This window comes from Podarcis pityusensis (genome assembly GCF_964106645.2).
Source record: "Podarcis pityusensis genome assembly, chromosome: 18".
Classification (NCBI taxonomy): Eukaryota; Metazoa; Chordata; class Lepidosauria; order Squamata; family Lacertidae; genus Podarcis; species Podarcis pityusensis.
Genome location: NC_138043.1, coordinates 4,214,164 through 4,233,711, shown reverse-complemented (window position 1 = coordinate 4,233,711; position 19,548 = coordinate 4,214,164). Strand labels below are relative to the sequence as shown.

Sequence of the window (19,548 nt, the reverse complement as noted above, 5' to 3'; positions counted from 1 at the left end):
TATTTATCATTACAAAGGACTTGCCAGGCTCCCCAGGCAATCCAATCAAGTGACCATTAAACAGGTAACCTGGCAGACAAGAGGTAAACAAAGCACTCAGATTTCTGCTGTAGACCGCTCTTTCTGTGATGTAGGTATGATGAATCTGGGAGTGGTCTTGGACTCCAGGGAGGGAATTAAAAATGTCTATATAAGGGCAGGCACACTTTTGTTCGGGGTTCCTCCTCCCTCCTCCGTGTGGTGAGTGAGGACCCTGTTGCAACAGATCAATAAAGATCAGGCTTACTAGCTGCTTTGCTTCTCAATATTCTCTGGTTGGCCTCCGTTATTTTCTCCTACCAATAGGGAACCTATGTAAGGACTCCATATGGGCTCTTGGATACCCCATAAGGGAAAAAGGGCAGATTTTTGTTTACAACAATACCCTTTTTCTCAGAAGCTGGGTAAGCTTCTCAGTGGTCATAGGGCGGCCGGGGGGGTGGTCTTTTATATGCCACCCAGATCTCCCCAGGAAATGAGAGCCCGTGTGGTATAATGTTTAGTGTGCTGACCAGCGCCTGGGAGATCAGGGTTCAAATCCCCACTCAGTCACTGAAATGAATTTTTTGTTTTTTTGTTGGGGGGGTGCCACCATCTCTCTCTCAGCCCTGGCCCACCTCACAGGTTCATTGTGAGCACAAAATTCAGCGTCGAAGAGCCCCCACCTTAGGGGAACAGGCGGCGTTGAAATACCAGAAATACCATATTTTTTGCTCTATACGATTCACTTTTTCCCTCCTAAAAAGTAAGGGGGAATGTGTGTGCGTCTTATGGAGCGAATGCAGGCTGCGCAGCTATCCCAGAAGCCAGAACAGCAAGAGGGATTGCTGCTTTCACTGCGCAGCGATCCCTCTTGCTGTTCTGGCTTCTGAGATTCAGAATATTGTTTTTCTTGTTTTCCTCCTCCAAAAACTAGGTGCGTCTTGTGGTCTGGTGCGTCTTATAGAGCGAAAAATACAGTGATCGAATAAAACTGTTGAAGCAAAGTGGTGCAAATCCGAATCGTATAGGCAGCCAATTCTCCTTCAAATCTGGATTGGCCCAGTCCTGAAATTCGACACACGCCCCCCCCCCCCCCACCAGAGGAAGACCCCGCTCCTGTCTCCCCACCATCATATACACTTCGTAAATTCAATAAATGTGAATTTGGAAGAGGTGAAGGACAGAAGAACAACGCAGGTGGACGGAAAAGGAGGACTTTGGATCTGCCATGTTTTATTACACAGGATGGGTCTGGATGAACAGGTAAGACTTTTTTGTTTTGTCCACGGGACAGAAAGCAGCCACTTCTGAATTAGCAAAATAACGAGAGAAACCCCACTTGCCTCCGCCAATCGGACATTTGGTCAGCAAAGCCATGATCAGTTAAAAACCAGTTGTACATTCAACATCAAAAGGCGCGTGGTTTTTGGCGAGAGACGCTGTTGCGGAGAGGTGCAGACTCTCCCCTCGCGAAAAAGGACGTTGGCTCGCCAGGAAGTGGAAGACGAGCGGCCGGTTTGCTCGCCGCGGAACGAGAGGCGAGCCGGACCGCCTCGCGATTCGGAAGCGGTCCCGCGGAGGAGATGGTCAAGGCGGCGCGACTTCCCGACACCGAGACCATGGACGGGACGGGAAAGGTATTCGTGGGGAAGCGAAGATTTCAAGGGTCGGAAACTGAGATTCGCGGGGAGGGGAGAGCGGAAAGCGATCTCCCCCCGTGAGGTTCCAAGGCCAGTCCTGGGAGAAATTCCATCCTAAAGATGGATTACTCGCAAGGAAGAGCCGCAGGTGATTCAAGCGGCCTTCCACCTTTGCGAGGGGACTTAGGGCCTTGCAAACACGCAAACACACACACGCTCAGATTGCTTTTTAAGAAACTTATAACCACCCCTTTAGAAAAAGGGGGGGAGCTCATTCTCAACTGTAACTGATTTGCGGGACAACGTTTGCACACTGTCCTCTGATTGCAAGGTCCTTGAGGACAGAGACCCGTCCAGGTTTCCTGTGTAAGTAAGGTGCCGTTCTACAACAGTGTAGATAAAGTCTCCCAAAAAACAGTTTTTGGTTTTTGGCCACTTCCCACTGCTGTAAGTCTTGCTGATTCTATAGATTCGCAAAATCTTATTTGCCTAAAACCAAGGGCTCCAGGTTCCCCGTAATTTCCAAAGCCATGCTGCCTTTTGGAGACGATATTGAGGGTGCCTTTTAGATTTTTTCCCCTAGCTCTCCCCCTTCCAGGTCTCTGAAAATCAACAATGGGAAGCTGAAAGCGCGTTTTATCTGCCAACATTTACAGTACGGCTCTAATTTCAAAGCGACAGTTTGAAGCAGAGAAGCTGCAAGGGAGAGGCAGAGCTTGACCCTGTTCGCCGCCTCATACTTAACCCTCTTCGCCATCCCCTATTTTCTCTGTCCTATCCTGCTTTTCGGGACATGGGTAGCACTGTGGGTTAAACCACAGAGCCTAGGACTTGCCGATCAGAAGGTTGGCGGTTCAAATCCCCGCGCCGCGGTAAGCTCCCGTTGCTCGGTCCCTGCTCCTGCGAACCTAGCAGTTCGAAAGCACGTCAAAGTGCAAGTAGATAAATAGGTATCGCTCCAGCGGGAAGGTAAACGGCGTTTCCGTGCACTGCTCTGGTTCGCCAGAAGCGGCTTAGTCCTGCTGGCCACATGACCCGGAAGCTGTACGCCGGCTCCCTCGGCCAATAAAGCGAGATGAGCGCCGCAACCCCAGAGTCGGCCACGACTGGACCTAATGGTCAGGGGTCCCTTTACCTTTTATCTTTACGTTGACAAGCACCCCCAAAGGCCAAATCAAAGCTCCCTAGACTGTATCGTCCCATCCCCCCCCCCCGAAATGCAGACAGAGTCTCCATTTCAGCATCGACATCCCAGCTCTCGTTTCCTGGAAAAGAGCAGGGAAACCATGGCTTGCAAAAACGTTGTAAAATAAAGAAATAAAGCAGGAACTAAACATGGATGATATGGACAGGGAATTTGGACTTCACAACTCACCCCCCCCGCAAAAAAATACTATGACCAGTTCCTTCCTTGTCTCCACCCCCTTCTCATCCTGGGCAAGTGACTCACATTTAATGCCATAATGCCAGGGGGACAAATTAACTTCCTTCCGCAGGGCCTGTAAGACAGAGCTATTCCGCTTGGCTTTCCATCTGAACTTGGCCTGATCTTTTATTCCCCTTCCTTCCCTCCCTCTCCCCTTTTATGAAGATTACCCGCTCTGGGATCCCACAGCTAATTCTCCCCTGGTCTCCTCGCTGGCCCAAACAGGACTAATTTAGCCAGCTAGCCCTGGTGATCGTCTAATGTTTATTGGATGGATTTTCCCCCTAAATTGATTTTTGAATTCTGAATTTATTGTTATTCAAGTTTTATACTGTATTTTATGCTGTTTTTTGTTGCATCAATTAAGTGTTTTAAATTTGTTGTTAGCCGCCCTGAGTCTGGTTTTCTGAACCGGGAGGGGCGGGGTATAAATAAAATTATTATTATTATTTATTATTCACACAGCTGAGGGGGGAAGCCCTATATTTGCCCAAAGGGGGAGTCGATCATCTTGCATGGAACTTTTATTTTCCAGAATGCAAATCATCTTAGCAGACCAGAGGCCTTTAAACTACACACACAAAGGCACACCTTCCTATATCTCCTCGCAAAAGATTGCGGTTTTGTTGCAAAGGGTCAGTTTTCTAGTTCTCATCGTCACCTAGGGAATGTAAGGCGTGTCAAATCCTTCGCAACCAAAACAGCGGGGAGGGGTCAGGATTTCCCCCCTCAGCACAAAACCCAGACATCACCCCCCCCCTTTCTCCCCATTGCTCCAGCTGCCTTGCGACTTTCCAACTCGGGACCCAGCTACGCTAGTAAAAATAAAATGTTATAAATGCGTTATAACACTGCGACACCAGAGGGCGCTGTAGATCTGAATCAGAATTCTACGAAATTTCCCATCGTGAGCTTTAAAACAGAGCGGTGTTTTTTATAGCTGTGTGTAGATGCAACCCTTCAATCGCACAAGGGAACTGTTCCAAATTTTGTGCACAAAGGCTTCTAAGCCACACATACCTTTCCTCTCTCTCCCCCTCGCAAAATTATAAATTGATCGCGGAAACACCCCAACGACCGTTTGATGGCTCAACGCAATTGCCACAAATCCAGGCCGCAAATCTCTGGTACCCAGGATTCACCACGGTGGGAATCGTTTCTCGCTGAAATCAAGTTTCTAGTCTTCAAGAGGCAGGCAGCAGCCCCCAGCAAAATTCTCAGGAGCCAGGATGATCAGGCCAGACTGAGGTTGACGGCAGAAAATAACCCAGAATAACCAAGAGGGTACCAGAATCTATAGGGCTGAACTGCCATCTTGTTTGATGGAGGTCAAATGAGGATGATGGGATGAGACTTCCCCAACCTAGTGCCCTCCAGATGTTTAAAAAGCACAGCAGGGGATCAAACCTGGGACATTCTGTATGAAATGCAGATGTTCTAAGCCAGGGGCGCCCAATTTTTTTCCAAAGAGGGCCAGATTTGATGAAGTGAACATGCGTGAGGGCCGGCCGAAGTTATTGACCTTTTTTTAGGATTGAAGTTGTGGGTTTTTTGCAATTTTGGGGGGAGATTTTAGGATTTTACCCCAGGACACATGCTGCCACGGGGCCCCCATATTAAATCAACCGCCGGGCCGGATTAGGCCCCCAAAATGGACTCTGGACATGCCTGCTCTAAGCACTAAGCGACGCTGCCCCCAGCGGCTGTGGCTCCACCAGGAATTCAAACATGCGAGCAAACACACAATTCCGAAGACAAGGGACGAAACGACAGGTTGACGTACAGACATGCACACCACAACACCTCTCACAAGAGGCTGGCAGAGGGAGAGGCACAAAACCCGAGGCTGGTTTGTTACGACATGAGAGCAAGGAAGAGGGCCCAGCTAGCCGTGGAAGGTGGCAGGCAGCCTTGTGAGTCTGTTTTGGAGATCTGTTATCCTCCCCCACATACTGCAGGCAAGAAGGAGGGATGGAGAAGGTGCCGTTGGACCTCCTAACCCCATGCAAAATCTGACGCAGTGCTCAAAACAATCTGCAATTCATGCCCAAATTCCCAACGCATGCATGCACCCCATTTTTTTGCAACCCGCCGGTTGGTTGGTTGACTGATTTAGCTCTTGTGTAGCGCGCACTTCGTGAAAAACCGACCCCAGACATCATAAGAATGTCTATAATGTAATGCGTTGCCAGATTAACGTATAAGCTAAACAAGCTACAGTTTAGGGCCCCGCTCTCTTGGGGGCCCCCAAAAAATATAAAGGACAAAAAAAAACAGGATGTACATTTCCAAAATGTAAGTTACAAAACAAATAAAATAAAACCTACATCCAGCAACAGTGTTTTGTGTTGTGTAGGCTCCTCAGATGTAAGTCATGGGCCCCGCCTGTAGCCTGCTCCCTAAAATATCACTGCTTTGCTCCTTTCTATATATAGGGTGCCTACATTCTGCATAGGGACGTGGGTGGCGCTGTGGGTTAAACCACAGAGCCTAGGACTTGCCGATCGGAAGGTCGACCGTTCGAATCCCTGCAATGACGGGGTGAGCTCCCGTTGCTCGGTCCCTGCTCCTGCCCACCTAGCAGTTCGAAAGCACGTCCAAGTGCAAGTAGATAAATAGGTACCACTCCGGCGGGAAGGTAAACGGCGTTTCCGTGCGCTGCTCTGGTTCGCCAGAAGCGGCTTAGTCCTGCTGGCCACATGACCCGGAAGCTGTACGCCGGCTCCCTCGGCCAGTAAAGCGAGATGAGCGCCGCAACCCCAGAGTTGGCCACGACTGGACTTAACAGTCAGCAGTCCCTTTACCTCTACTTTTACCTTTACATACAGCAACAGTGTTTTGTGTTGTATAGGCTCCTAGGATGTAAGTCATGGGCCCCGCCTGCTAGCCTGCTCCCTAAAATATCCCTGGTTTGCTCCTTTCTATATATAGGGTGCCTACATTCTGCATGGACTGGTTGCATGGCCACATGTGCAAGTGGCTTGAGATACCTATGAGGTCCATCAATAACCATATAGCATATATTCAACACAAAAAACAGCAGCAATTTTTTGTTGGCAAAGGACAGCTGGACATATAAAGGGCCCCATTACCTTCAGGAGCTGAGGGCCTCATCAAACCTAAATCCGGCCCTGATGTAACGAAAACAAAGCAATTGGGGGTGGGAGGGGGGTCAAATCCCAAAAAGAATAAATCAAATTTCTATCACAATCCGGGGGGCGGGGGAGAATAAAAATGTGTTTCACGGCTCCATAAATTGACTTTTCACATTACCGAAAAACCCATCAAGGATTCTATTATTGACCGAGCCTTCCACAAATCGGGATATCCTATCCAGCTAAATCTTACTCACCGGGCTGCAAGCCGACATTAGCCTTACTCACGAGAAGATCCATCGAAACAAAGGCACGCGCACACACAACTAATGCATTGCTTTTGTTACAATTCAACTGCAATGCAACCCACCGGTTGCAATGGGGCTACTCATGAGTCCATTGTCTCTCAAAAAAGGGCTGGCTGGTTTCATTGCCGGCATTAAAACAGTTTAAAAAGCCAGCCTTTAAACTGTAACCAGTTTCACAAACTGGCAAAGGGAGCTATTAAGATTTAATTGCAAAAAAACTTCTCACTGACCTGTTCCTTCCCCAGCAGAGCACCCAGGTGGAAATCCTCCATTTTAGAGGCTACAGGTGCAGAGGCCAATATTATTAAGGAGCAGGGAAGAACTCCTGCTTCTTGTAGCAACCTCAAGAGCAATGCTGTAAAGTTCCTTCAGGTGATATATATATATAATCAGCCAGCTGCTGGACTCCCTCCCTCCCTGACCATTGCTCATATAAAACTAATTTTGATTTTAAAAATTCAAATTGACATTTCCATCATTAAATATCCACCGTTGCAGTCATACATTCATTGACTTCCCTCCTTCCCCTTCCACAGTTCTTTAAATTTCCCCATAATTTCTGCATGTTCTAAGAACAAAACAAACAAACAAACAAAAATCATTGAATTTAGTTTCCCTTCTCCACCCAATAATATCTCTCTATTGTGTGTTATACTGCTGAATTTACCTTAATCCAGGTAGCGTTTTCACTTGCCGGAGTCTCAACATTTCAAGAGCAACAGATCCCACCAGCCTTGTTCACCAACTTCCTTGTAATTTGGGCACACCTGTCTGCACTGCACATTTTAAAGCAGTATCACACCGCTTTAAAACAGCCATGGCTTCCCCCAAAGGATTCTGGGAGCTGTAGTTTCTTAAGGATGCTGAGAGTTCTTCGGCTATACCTTATTCCCTCATAGAGCTACAATCTGTAGAGTGGTTTCACCATAAATTTCTCTTCCCGGCGAACTCGGTGAATTGTAGCTCTGCGAGACGAATATGGGAATCTCTAACCTAGGCTTTCAGCTCCCATAGAAAAAACTACAGTTCCCATTATTCTTTGGGTCAATCTTGTTTTAACAGATGTTTCAGAGTTCTGAGATTTTTTAAAATTGCAAACCCTTTTATTTCTGTTTAATAGCAAGCAGTCTATTATAGTAAACAGGGGGGAGGGACCCCTTTAAAAGTGCAAAGCTACTACTGACGAAGGGTGCTAATGTCATTTTTATTTTTATTGTCAGAAGGGGAACCATTAAGCAAATTGGCACACGGCAAAAACCCCTGCCAGTCTGCTGCCAATCATCCAGACACCGGCCATTAATCGTATAACACCGGTCCTGAATGACCTACATTGGCTCCCAGGACGTTTCCGAGCACAATTCAAAGTGTTGCTGCTGACCATTAAAGCCCTAAACAGCCCAGTATACCTCAAGGAGTGTCTCCATCCCCATCATTCAGCCCGGACACTGAGGTCCAGCTCCGAGGGCCTTCTGGCAGTTCCCTCATTGCGAGAAGTGAAGTTACAGGGAACCAGGCAGAGGGCCTTCTCAGTGGTGGCGCCCTCCCTGTGGAACGCCCTCCCATCAGATGTCAAGGAAATAAACAACTACAGTGGTACCTCGCAAGACGAATGCCTCGCAAGACGAAAAACACGCAAGACGAAAGAGTTTTCCGTTTTTTGAGTCGTTCCGCAAGACGAATTTCCCTATGGGCTTGCTTCGCAAGACGAAACGTCTTGCGAGTTCTTGCGAGTTTGTTTCCTTTTTCTTAAAGCCGCTAAGCCGTTAATAGCCGCTAAGCCGCTAATAGCCGCTAAGCCGCTAATAGCCGCTAAGCCGCTAATAGCCGTGCTTCACAAGACGAAAAAACCGCAAGACGAAGAGACTCGCGGAACGGATTAATTTCGTCTTGCGAGGCACCACTGTATCCGACTTTTAGAAGACACCTGAAGCAGTCCTTTTTAGGGAAGTTTTTAATGTGTGACATTTTAATCTATTTTTAATCTTTGTTGGAAGCCACCCTGAGTGGCTGGGGAAACCAAGCCAGATGGGCGGGGTACTAATAATCAATTATTATTATTATATTACAACTAATCCAGAATGCGGCAGCTAGACTGGTGACTGGGAGTGGCTGCTGAGACCATATAACACCGGTCCTGAAAGACCTACCTTGGCTCCCATTGCGTTTCCGAGCACAATTCAAAGTGTCGGTGCTGACCTTGAAAGCCCTAAACAGCCCAGTATCCCTGAAGGAGCGTCTCCACCTCCATCGTTCAGCCCGGACACTGAGGTCCAGCTCTGAGGGCCTTCTGGCAGTTCCCTCCCTGGGAGAAGTGAGGTTACAGGGAACCAGGCAGAGGGCCTTCTTGGTGGTGGTGCCCTCCCATCAGATGTCAAGGAAATAAACAACTATTTGACTTTTAGAAGACATCTGAAGGGAGCCCTGTTTAGGGAAGTTTTTAATCTTTACTCTTTTATCGTGTTTTTAATGTTCTGTTGGGAGCCGCCCAGAGTGGCTTGGGAAACCCGGCCAGATGGGCGGGTTGCAAATAATAAATTATTATTAATATTATTATTACTGCTCAACAGTCCCTGATCCAGAGGTGCTGAGCAGGGACTGCCAGCCATTAAGGTAAAGGTAAAGGGACCCCTGACCATTAGGTCCAGTCGCAGACGACTCTGGGGTTGTGGTGCTCATCTCGCTTTATTGGCCGAGGGAGCCGGCGTACAGCTTCCGGGTCATGTGGCCAGCATGACTAAGCCGCTTCTGGCGAACCAGAACAGTGCACGGAAATGCCGTTTACCTTCCCGCCGGAGCGGTACCTATTTATCTACTTGCACTTTGACGTGCTTTCGAACTGCTAGGTTGGCAGGAGCTGGGACCGAGCAACGGGAGCTCACCCCGTCCATCGCAGGGATTCGAACCGCTGACCTTCTGATCAGCAAATCTTTGCACAAATCCTCTCATTCTCCATCTATGTAGAACAAGGACTGCCGACATCCCCCGGAAGTCTGCCGAAGAGATTCCCTGGGAGTGAAACACAGCCGTTTCCCTATTGCTCCCTCCCAAGGAGTTTCTTATTTCCATCTGTGGCCCGTTTCGCTGGATAGATTTATTGCCATTTTTTAAAGGAGGAAGCACAGATGCTCGTGGGTGCATGTGAAAGGACCATATTGCATTCAGAGAAAGGAAGGGAAATACTTTACAGCTTGAGTTTTGCTTTTTTAAAAAAGAGGAACAGAGGGAGGATGGGAATAGAGACTCCAAGCCTCGCTCTCTTGAAGATGATAACTCATTTCCGCTGGAGAATTCATTTCACCACCCACAGAGCAGCCAGTCACCAGCAGCCAAGGAGGCTCTGAATACCGTATTTTTTGCTCTATAAGACTCACTTTTCACCTCCTAAAAAGTAAGGGGAAATGTGTGTGCGTCTTATGGAGCGAATGCAGGCTGCACAGCTATCCCAGAAGCCAGAACAGCAAGAGGGATTGCTGCTTTCACTGCGCAGCGATCCCTCTTGCTGTTCTGGCTTCTGAGATTCAGAATATTTTTTTCCTTGTTTTCGTCTTCCAAAAACTAGGTGCGTCTTGTGGTCTGGTGCGTCTTATAGAGAGAAAAATACAGTATATTGGCAGATTTTCAAACCCTGCCTTGCCTTCTGCTTATAGGAAGAAGATATAGATATAGATATAGATCTATATATAAAAGATATAGATGGGTTGCCTTCAACCAAGTCCTACTCAGAGGAGACCCATTGAGATGAAGGGACCAGAGATTCTCAGAAGACTGGAATAAACATGCCAGCTATTTGAAAAGCAACTGTAATCAACAGATTACGCTAGTAGGACTGCAAGAAGTTTTGCAAGGAGGAGTATATGAAATATTGTAATAGCTATGATGAGAGAGTCAAGAGATAAGATAATGAAAAGCAATAGTGAAATTAAGAAATGTAAATTAAGTGAAAAAATTGGAAAATTTTCAGATGGGGTTGATGGAAGTCCAGAAAAACTGGATAAGGTGTGACCTGTGTTGAATGACTGTTGAAAAATGATATATTAAAAAACTAATTAATATATATATAGAGAGAGAGATGAATGCCTGCGAGTCACATTTATTTCAATGCTCCAAGGAGGACAAATATTTGGTACAATGCGGTATCTTGGAGGAGACTGGCGGGGACTATTATTATTATTATTATTATTATTATTATTATTAAAATTTGCATACTGCCCGATAGCCATAGATCTCAAGGCAGTTGACAACGTAAAATTGCAATATGAAAAATGCAAAATAGATGGCGAAAACAAGAAGAAAAGCAATAATCCCTTCTTCCACAACGGATTTTAAAGGGCATAGGACGTCAATCACCCCAAGGCACCGTTGAAGAGGAACCTTTTTGCCTGGCACCTAAAGGCGTACAGCGGTACCTTGGTTCTCAAACGCCTTGGTACTCAAACAACTTGGAACCCAAACACTGCAAACCCGGAAGTAAGTGTTCCGGTTTGCGAACTTTTTCCGGAAGCCAAACGTGCTCGGTTTTGAGTGTTACGCTTCCGATTTGAGTGTTACACAGTGGTTTTTGCTATTTATTTTGCATTTCTGTTTTTGCGGCTCTTTTTTTGTGACTGCGTGGAACCCAGTTCAGCTACTGATTGATTGATTGTGTGACAGCAGTACATTGCTTATTGCTTTCATTTTATGGATCCATGGTCTCGTTCGATAGTAAAATCCATGTTACATTGCCGTTTTAGGGGTTGTTTTTAAAAGTCTGGAACGGATTAATCCGTTTCTAATTACTTCCTATGGGAAAGCGCGCCTTGGTTTTGGAACGCTTTGGTTTTGGAACGGACCTCCGAAACAGATTAAGTTTGAGAACCAAAGTACCACTGTATATGTTCTGTGAAATGCATTTGTTTTAAACCATTGGTTACGCTGGCTGTTTGGGGGGGGGCTGACGGGAATTGGGGGTCTCTGAGGGGGCACACACAGAGAGCCTCCAAATCCCCCCCACACACACAAACACCCCATGCAATTGCGTTTCCACTGATCACCACTGTCAGGTAGACTGGCTCTGAATGTGGATGCTCTGTTTTAACTTTTGCAGTTAAGTAAGTAAAGTAAAATAAGCCACATGGAAGGAACACTAAGAAGCTAAGTTGAGCCCAACAGGAACAGATCACCAGACCATCAAGACCAGTATCCCGACTCCCAACACCAGTAGGAAGCAGCCAGTGATATACTGCCTTCAGCAATGAATTTTTCTGCGACGCTCCAAAGGGCCGCAAAACTCGCAAATGCCGCCAACACACACGCAAGGAGACAAACGGGGGGGAAAGGTTGTCGCTAGAACTGCCCTCCCTGAATTTGCCCGAAACCTTGTGGCAGTGAGTTCCGTAAGCTGCTAACGACAGGCTTGCAACAGAAGGCACTAGAGCAGATAGTTTGGGTGGGGGGCAGAATAGCAGACAGGCAAAAACACGCAAATCCTTCTCCACGGATTGGGGACTTCCAGAGAACCGGCCCGCCATTTCCTCAAATGTTGCACCCGGCATTTAATACGCCCCCCCCCCCGCAAAAAAATAAAGCCTTTCAGCAGGCATGCAAAGACAGGAAAACCACGTTTTCACAGGAGGCGGAGGGTTCGACTGCTGGCAAAGTGTGGGGCCCCGCCGCAAATCCCCTCTTTCCAACGACACCACTTTTTCCTAACTGCCCCCCCCCCCCGCAAATCCCCTTCCTTCTGGGGTTCTCCGTGGAGCGAATTTGCATAAGGCTCTGCGCATGTGGTCTGTTATCGTATAGATACCTATAATTGATATTAACTGTTGGAGATATATATGTATTTATGCATGTATATATCTTACACATATTGGGTTAAAGTTGCGCGGTAAGTCTAGATATGGCTTTCGGTGGTGCAGTCACAGCAGGGCGAGGTGGGATGGAGAGGAGATGGGGTCACCGGGAGCCAAACTTTGGTCAGGAGCAATGGGTGACGGGGGGGGCAGCTGGCTCTCTTAATCTCTCTCTCTCTCAACACACACATAAATACCAACACCCCCTTTTCCATGGAGAGGAACAAGGCTCCCCCCTAAACTTTGCCCAGCTTCTGTACGAGCCATGGGGGTTCCTGCCCCGCTTTCCCCGCAAGCAGGCTTCGTAAGCTGCCCGGCGGGCACCGGGCGTTGCGGCGGGCACCGGGCGACGACCCTCGCCCCCCCCAAAAGATCTGGCCTGCCCCCCTTTCCCCTTGCCACCAGTTTTGTGCAGCAAAAGGAAGCGGTCCGCAAGAGAGAAAAGCCGCCGCCGCGATGGGCATTAAAGTGCCACCCTGCCGCCAGCCGGGTTGGGGGTGCCGCCCTCACCCCGCGGCCGCCGCGGTGCCACCAGCCGCTTGGGTCAAAGGTCACAAGTTGGAAGGAAGCCTGGATTTTGCTGGGTCCGTGTCGGGCGTGCTAATGGCAGAGTCCTTGCGGGTGCCGCCCGAGTCCGGCGGCGGCGGTGGCGGCGTAGGGGAGCCCACGGGCACCGGGTGGGGCAGGCCCCCGCGGGGCGGAGGCGCAGCCCCCCGGGGCGTACCTCCAGGGCTCTGGGCGGAGGGGGCCGGCGAGGGGGAAGAGGAGGCCGGGGACGCCCCTTGGCCTTGCCCCGCCGCAATGGAGGAAGAGGACTCGCCGGCGGACGGCGGCGGACTTTGGCCCATGGTCTGAGAGACGCCGTGTGGCAGCGACGGCTGCGAGGCCGAGAGCGGGCGCGTCTCCTGGCTCAGGCTGCTGGTGGGGAGCGCCTGCGTGCTTTTGTGCGCCGCTAGCCGCTGCGGCGAGCCGGGCGCCTTCTGCTGAGTCAGCGAGAGCTGGGAGCCCGACTGGCCTTTGGCGCCGCCATAGGGGAACGTCCGGCTGGCCAGGGGGCTTTGGACGGGCGGCCTGGGCGCCACGGCGGGGAAGGGGGCGGGAGGCTGCTGCTGCGGCGGACGCTGTGGTGGCTGCGGCGCGCCGTGTTGTTGTTGCTGCTGCTGTTGCTGCTGCTGTTGTTGCTGCTGCAGGTTGAGCTGCTGGTGTTGTTGCAGCAGGGCTGGCGAGATGGCAAAGGGCCCTGGGACGGCGCCTTGGTACTGCAGCCGGCGCACCATGCGCGGGGAGCCCAGTCCCAGGGGCCCCACCAACGGGCTGGCCATCTGCGGGCAGAAACTCATGGCCACGGCCTGCTGGAGCGTGGCGATGGCCGACGTCACCTGGGGCTGGGGCGCTGGGGCAAACATGGCCGCGTGATGATGGAGTTCTGCCTGTTGCACCATCTCACGGTCGTAGCGGACGATCTCTTGTATGATCTCGTTCTCCTGGTTGTTGAAGACGCCCGAGTTGAGGTCGTGCTGGACTTTGTGCAGCAGGATGGAGTTCTTCTTGCCTGGCGGGGAGAGGGGGCAAAGGAGAGAGGGTCAACATTATAGCATAACAACAACAACAACAAATTTTTATTTATATCCCGCTCTCCCCAGCCGAAGCCAGGCTCAAGGCGGCTAACAACAATAAAATAATACAACATTCTAAAATCATTTCATTATAAAATTAATTCAAATCAAATTGATGGCAACCATTGGGCTAGAGTTCTGTGAAGATCGCCAAAGGAGGGAGTCAGGCTGTGCCCTGGCCAAAGGCCTGGTGGAACAGCTCTGTCTTGCAGGCCCTGCGGAAAGATGTCAAGTCCTGCAGGGCCCTAGTCTCTTGTGACAGAGCGTTCCACCAGATCGGGGCCACAGCCGAAAAGGCCCTGGCTCTGGTTGAGGCCAGCCTAACCTCTCTGTGGCCTGGGACCGCCAAGATGTTTTTGTTTGAAGATCGTAGATCCCTCTGTGGGACATACCAGGAGAGGCGGTCCCGTAGGTACAAGGGTTCTAGGCCATATAGGGCTTTGAAGGTTAAAACCAGCACCTTAAACCTGATCCTGTACTCCACCGGGAGCCAGTGCAGCTGGTATAAAGGTAAAGGTAAAGGTATCCCTGCCCGTACGGGCCAGTCGTGTCCGACTCTAGGGTTGTGCGCCCATCTCACTTAAGAGGCCGGGGGCCAGCGCTGTCCGGAGACACTTCCGGGTCATGTGGCCAGCTGGTATAGCACCGGGTGAATGTGATCTCGCAGCGAGGACCCTGTAAGGAGTCTCGCTGCGGCATTCTGCACCCGCTAAAGTTTCTGGGTAAGTCTCAAGGGCAGCCCCGCGTAGAGCGAGTTACAATAATCCAGTCTGGAGGTGACCGTCGCGTGGATCACAGTGGCTAGGTCAGGGTGAGAGAGGTAGGGAGCCAACTGCTTAGCTTGGCGGAGATTAAAAAATGCCGCCTTTGTTATAGCTACAATCTGCGCCTCCATGGAAAGGGAGGTGTCAAAGATTATACCCAAACTCTTAATGGACGGCGCTGGCACTAATTGCGCCCCCACAAGAGATGGGAGTTGCCCCCCCAATCCCATATCATCCCGACCCAGCCAAAGGACCTCTGTCTTCGAAGGATTTAACTTCGAAGTCAATTATCATTGACGTTGAAGTGCTTGCAGTCCAGTGTTTCCCAGTTGCCGGTGTTTATACTACATTTTTTAAGATTTGCCTTGAGACAGTCTTTAAACCTCTTTTGTTGACCACCAGCGTTATGCTTCCCATTTTAAAGTTCGGAATAGAGGTGTTGCTTTGGAAGTCGATAATCAGGCATCCGAAAACCATGACCAGTCCAACAAAGTTGTTGTTGGAGAATCACTGCTTTGACACCGGTGATCGTTGCTTCTTCCAGTACACTGGTATTAGTTCACCTGTCTTCCCAAGGGTTGTGTACAATTTCTCGGAGACGCCGTTGATGGGATCCTTTGATTGGACAAAGTGTAGGATCATGGCAATGAAAATAATGAATAGAGTTGGGGCGATAACACAAAATAATACTGATTTTTTTATTTGTACCCCATCCATCTGGCCAGGCCTCCCCAGCCACTCTGGGCTGCTCCCAACAGAATATTAAAAACACGATAAAACATCAGACATTAAAAACTTCCCTAAACAGGGCTGCCTTCAGGTGTCTTCTAAATGTCAGATAGTGGTTTATTTCCTTGACATCTGGTGGGATGGCGTTCCACAGGGCAGGAACCACCACCGAGAAGGCCCTCTGCCTGGTTCCCTGTCACCTCGCTTCTCGCAAATCCTACTTCTTCATCTTTTAAATATCCTGTTTAACACCTGATCCCACCGTGAATGGTTCACTTTAAGAGCCATTGTCTCTCATTGGTCATGTCGTTCGGATCCCTGATTTTCGTCTTCCAAAGCAGCTCCTGTATTCCGAACTTAAAAATGGAAAGCATCATGCTGACGGTCAAGGTTTAAAGGCCCTCTCAAGGCAAATCTTTAAAAATGTAGTATAAACACCGACAACTGGGAAACACTGGCCTGCGAGCGCTCCAGTTAGAGAACAGCCTTTACCAAAGATGTCATGGGCTTTGAAGACACTCGAACTCAAGACGCAAGGGAGAAACGTGCTAAGAGGAAGGCATGCTTGGCAAATCCACACCGGGATCAACTCCCACCTGGAAACCAATGTCCCCACTGTGGAAGGACGTGGGGATCCAGAATTGGCCTCCACAGTCACTTACGGACTGACTGTTAAAACCGTGTTTATGGAAGACAAACTCGGCTACCAGTGATCGCCAAAGAAGATCGTGGAGACTTTTTCTGATCTGGTTGGTCAGGCTGCCGGACAAGGGTGGCCGGCCACTGGCCTGACCCACCAAAGCTCTTCCAATATTCCTTCAGCTCAGTCTCTGTGAAGCTGGGAGAGCTCAGTTGGCAGAGCATGACCCTTAATCTCAAGGTTGTGGGTTCGAGCCCCAGGTTGGGTGAAAGATTCCTGCATTGCAGGGGGCTGGACTAGATGCCTCACGGGGTCCCTTCCGACTCTACAATTCTGATTCTGATCAAGGGCAAGATGCTAGAATAGAGCGGCCCCTTTGGAAAAAACTCTGGATGTACCGTATTTTTCGCTCTATAAGACACACCAGACCACAAGACGCGCCTAGTTTTTGGAGGAGGAAAACAAGAAAAAAAATATTCTGAATCTCAGAAGCCAGAAGAGCAAGAGGGATCGCTGCGCAGCGAAAGCAGCAATCCCTCTTGCTGTTCTGGCTTCTGGGATAGCTGCGCAGCCTGCATTCACTCCATAAGACGCACACACATTTCCCCTTACTTTTTAGGAGGGAAAAGGTGAGTCTTATAGAGCAAAAAATACGGTACATTTCCAAAATATAAGATAAAACAAACAAAATGAAACCTACATCCAGCAATAGTGTTTTGTGTTGTGTACATAGCTGTCAACGTTTCCCTTTTTTAAAGAGAAATTCCCTTATTCCGAATAGGATTCCTCAGAGAAAAGGGAAAAGTTAACAGCTATGTTTGTGCAGGCTCCTAGGATGTAAGTCATGGGTCCCGCCAGCTCCCTAAAATATCACCGGTTTGCTCCTTTCTATATACAGGGTGCCTACATTCTGCTATTTATAATTATTAGTACTCTGCCAAGGCTCTACTATCCCTTCTGAAGTCGAGGAATGGGGCAGAATTTCCCCCATGGGGTGGGGGATCCCACAAAATACCTATGCGGTCCAGGCGGTCGATGGCGACTGTTTCGAAAGCTCGTCTCATCATGGGATATTCCTCCAAGACTTCGTTGAAGTTGTCCACCGAGAGGGAGTAGAGGCGGCAGTACGTGTCTGCTCGGACGCTGGCGGTACGCCGGCCTCTGGTCAGCAAGCAGATTTCTGCAAGGCAAGATAGGGGAAAAGCTTTTTTTTCCAGCACACAAACACACACAGGCAACACGGATTTCGGTCGCAACCCCCACCAAGGGAATAAAACCCCACCACACCGTACATAGCTGTCAACTTACAGATTTGAAAATAAGGGACCAGCAGCCTCGAAAATAAGGGATCAGCAGCCAAAATAAGGGATTTTCCAAGCACAGGTATGTTCGACTTCTGAGCCCCTCCGAGCCAAAGGCAGAAAGCCCAGCCAGCAGCCAAGCGAAGCCTCAAGCGGTGGTTCCCACAGCGCAGCAACCCGGCAAAGGGGATGCAGCAAGGAAAACCACCGTCCCCTCTCCGCTGGGAAGCGCTGAGCAAAGGCGAGTCCCCAGGCAATGTGGCCGATTTGATTGGCACAAGGCATGCAAGCTCCACCCCCCAGTCGTTCTTAGACTCCTTATTGGGGGAGCAACGCAGCCAAGCAACACAGTTGGAGCCTCCCTCCTCCCTGGCCGGCAGGGAGGGAGGGAGAGGAGCTGCTTCCTTTGAAACCTGGGAAATTTAAGGGACATCATCAATAAGGGACAGCAGCGGGATGCGGCACTGGGATAAAGGACTTTCCCGCCAAATAAGAGACGGTTGACAGCTATGACACCGTATCACCTCAAAAAACTTACTGTAAAATTGGAAAAGGTCCAGGAATCGCAGAATGGCAGATTAAGTCGATGGATTTATGCCGAAATGGCAAAAAGGACCAGAAGAATCAGTAATCGGGAAAACCAAAATTATCTGACTTTTAGAAGGCATACAAAGGCAGCCCTGTTTAGGGAAGTTTTTAATGTTTGATGTTTTATTGTGTTTTGGATAATCTGTTAGGAGCTGCCCAGAGTGGCTGGGGAAACCCAGCCAGATGGGTGGGGTATAAGTAGTAGTAGTAGTAATAATAATAATAATAATAATATTTTAATAAAAGGGGGAAAGATTTATATCTTTAGTAAAAGGGCAAAAGATTTATATTACATATAATAATAATATTTTAATTTTCCACATTCTATTATTATTATTATTATTAAATGTGGAAAATTTATAATTCATCTTAAAAACCATCGTAAGCAGTTAGAATCGTTAGTAGGGGTGGAACGATGCTCGTAGTGTAATGGTGAATTTTGGATACAATGGATTTAGATTATTATAAAAGATGCAGGAGGAAATGGTTAACATTTTTTGATCCATTTTTTTTAATTTAAAAAAATAATTGATTTTTATCTACCCTGCCTAGAAGGTAATAAATAATAATAATAATACATTTTTATTTATACCCTGCCCTTCCCGGGCTCAGGGCGGCTAACAACAAATTTAAAACACTTAATTGACGCAACCAAAAACAGCATAAAATACAGTATAAAATAAATTCAGAATTAAAAATAAATTCGAATAAATTTCGAAAAATAAATTCCGAATAAATTGAGAAGTAAAAATCAATTTGGGGGGGGAATCCGTCCAATAAACATTAGATGATCACCAGGGCTAGCTGGCTAAATTAGTCCTATTTCAAATAATAAATTCCGAATAAATTGAGAAGTAAAAATCGATTTAGGGGGGAAATCCATCCAATAAACATTAGATGATCACCAGGGCTAGCTGGCTAAATTAGTCCTACTTGGGCCAGCGAGGAGACCAGGGGAGAATTAGCTGTGGGATCCCAGAGCGGGTAATCTTCATAAAAAGGGGAGAGGGAGGGAATGAAGGGGAATAAAAGATCAGGCCAAGTTCAGATGGAAAGCCAAGCGGAATAGCTCTGTCTTACAGGCCCTGCGGAAGGAAGTTAATTTGTCCCCCTGGCATTATGGCATTAAATGTGAGTCACTTGCCCAGGATGAGAAGGGGGTGGAGACAAGGAAGGAACTGGTCATAGTATTTGGGGGGGGGGTGAGTTGTGAAGTTCAAATTCCCTGTCCATATCATCCATGTTTAGTTCCTGCTTTATTTTTTTATTTTACACCGTTTTCGCAAGCCATGGTTTCCCTGCTGTTTCCCAGGAAACGAGAGCTGGGATGTCGATGCTGATATGGAGACTCTATCTGCATTTCCGGGGGGGGGGGGATGGGACGATACAGTCTAGGGAGCTTTGATTTGGCCTTTGTGGGTGCTTGTCAACGTAGTCAATGCCAAATTGCAAGGGGGGGGATTAGGAACAACCCCCCTCCCCACAAAAAACAAGGGTTCAGTGCAGTTGCATTCATGGCTGGCATGCTGGAGAAGGAATAATAAAATCATAGGGTGAGAAGCAAGCTTTGAATCCCTTCCCCTCTCTCC

At 48.5% G+C, this 19,548-nt stretch overlaps 1 protein-coding gene and 1 long non-coding RNA gene across 2 annotated transcripts in view; both read right to left on the bottom strand.

Annotated features, from left to right (window-relative positions):
• The window catches only part of LOC308467554, a 302,202-nt gene extending 291,839 nt beyond the window's left edge, over positions 1–10,363 (bottom strand). The window contains exon 1 of the long non-coding RNA XR_013981210.1: positions 8,088–10,363. This is a non-coding gene — a long non-coding RNA (uncharacterized lncRNA). The remainder of the gene's footprint in view (positions 1–8,087) is intronic.
• Positions 10,364–11,095: 732 nt separating this feature from the next.
• The window catches only part of HCN2 (hyperpolarization activated cyclic nucleotide gated potassium and sodium channel 2), a 54,538-nt gene continuing 46,085 nt past the window's right edge, over positions 11,096–19,548 (bottom strand). Inside the window, exons 7-8 of the mRNA XM_080988828.1 lie at positions 17,086–17,250; positions 11,096–13,873 (exon numbers count right to left, since the gene is read on the bottom strand). Of these exons, the coding sequence (XP_080844954.1) occupies positions 12,873–13,873; positions 17,086–17,250 (1,166 nt within the window). The 3' untranslated portion in view covers positions 11,096–12,872. The remainder of the gene's footprint in view (positions 13,874–17,085; positions 17,251–19,548) is intronic.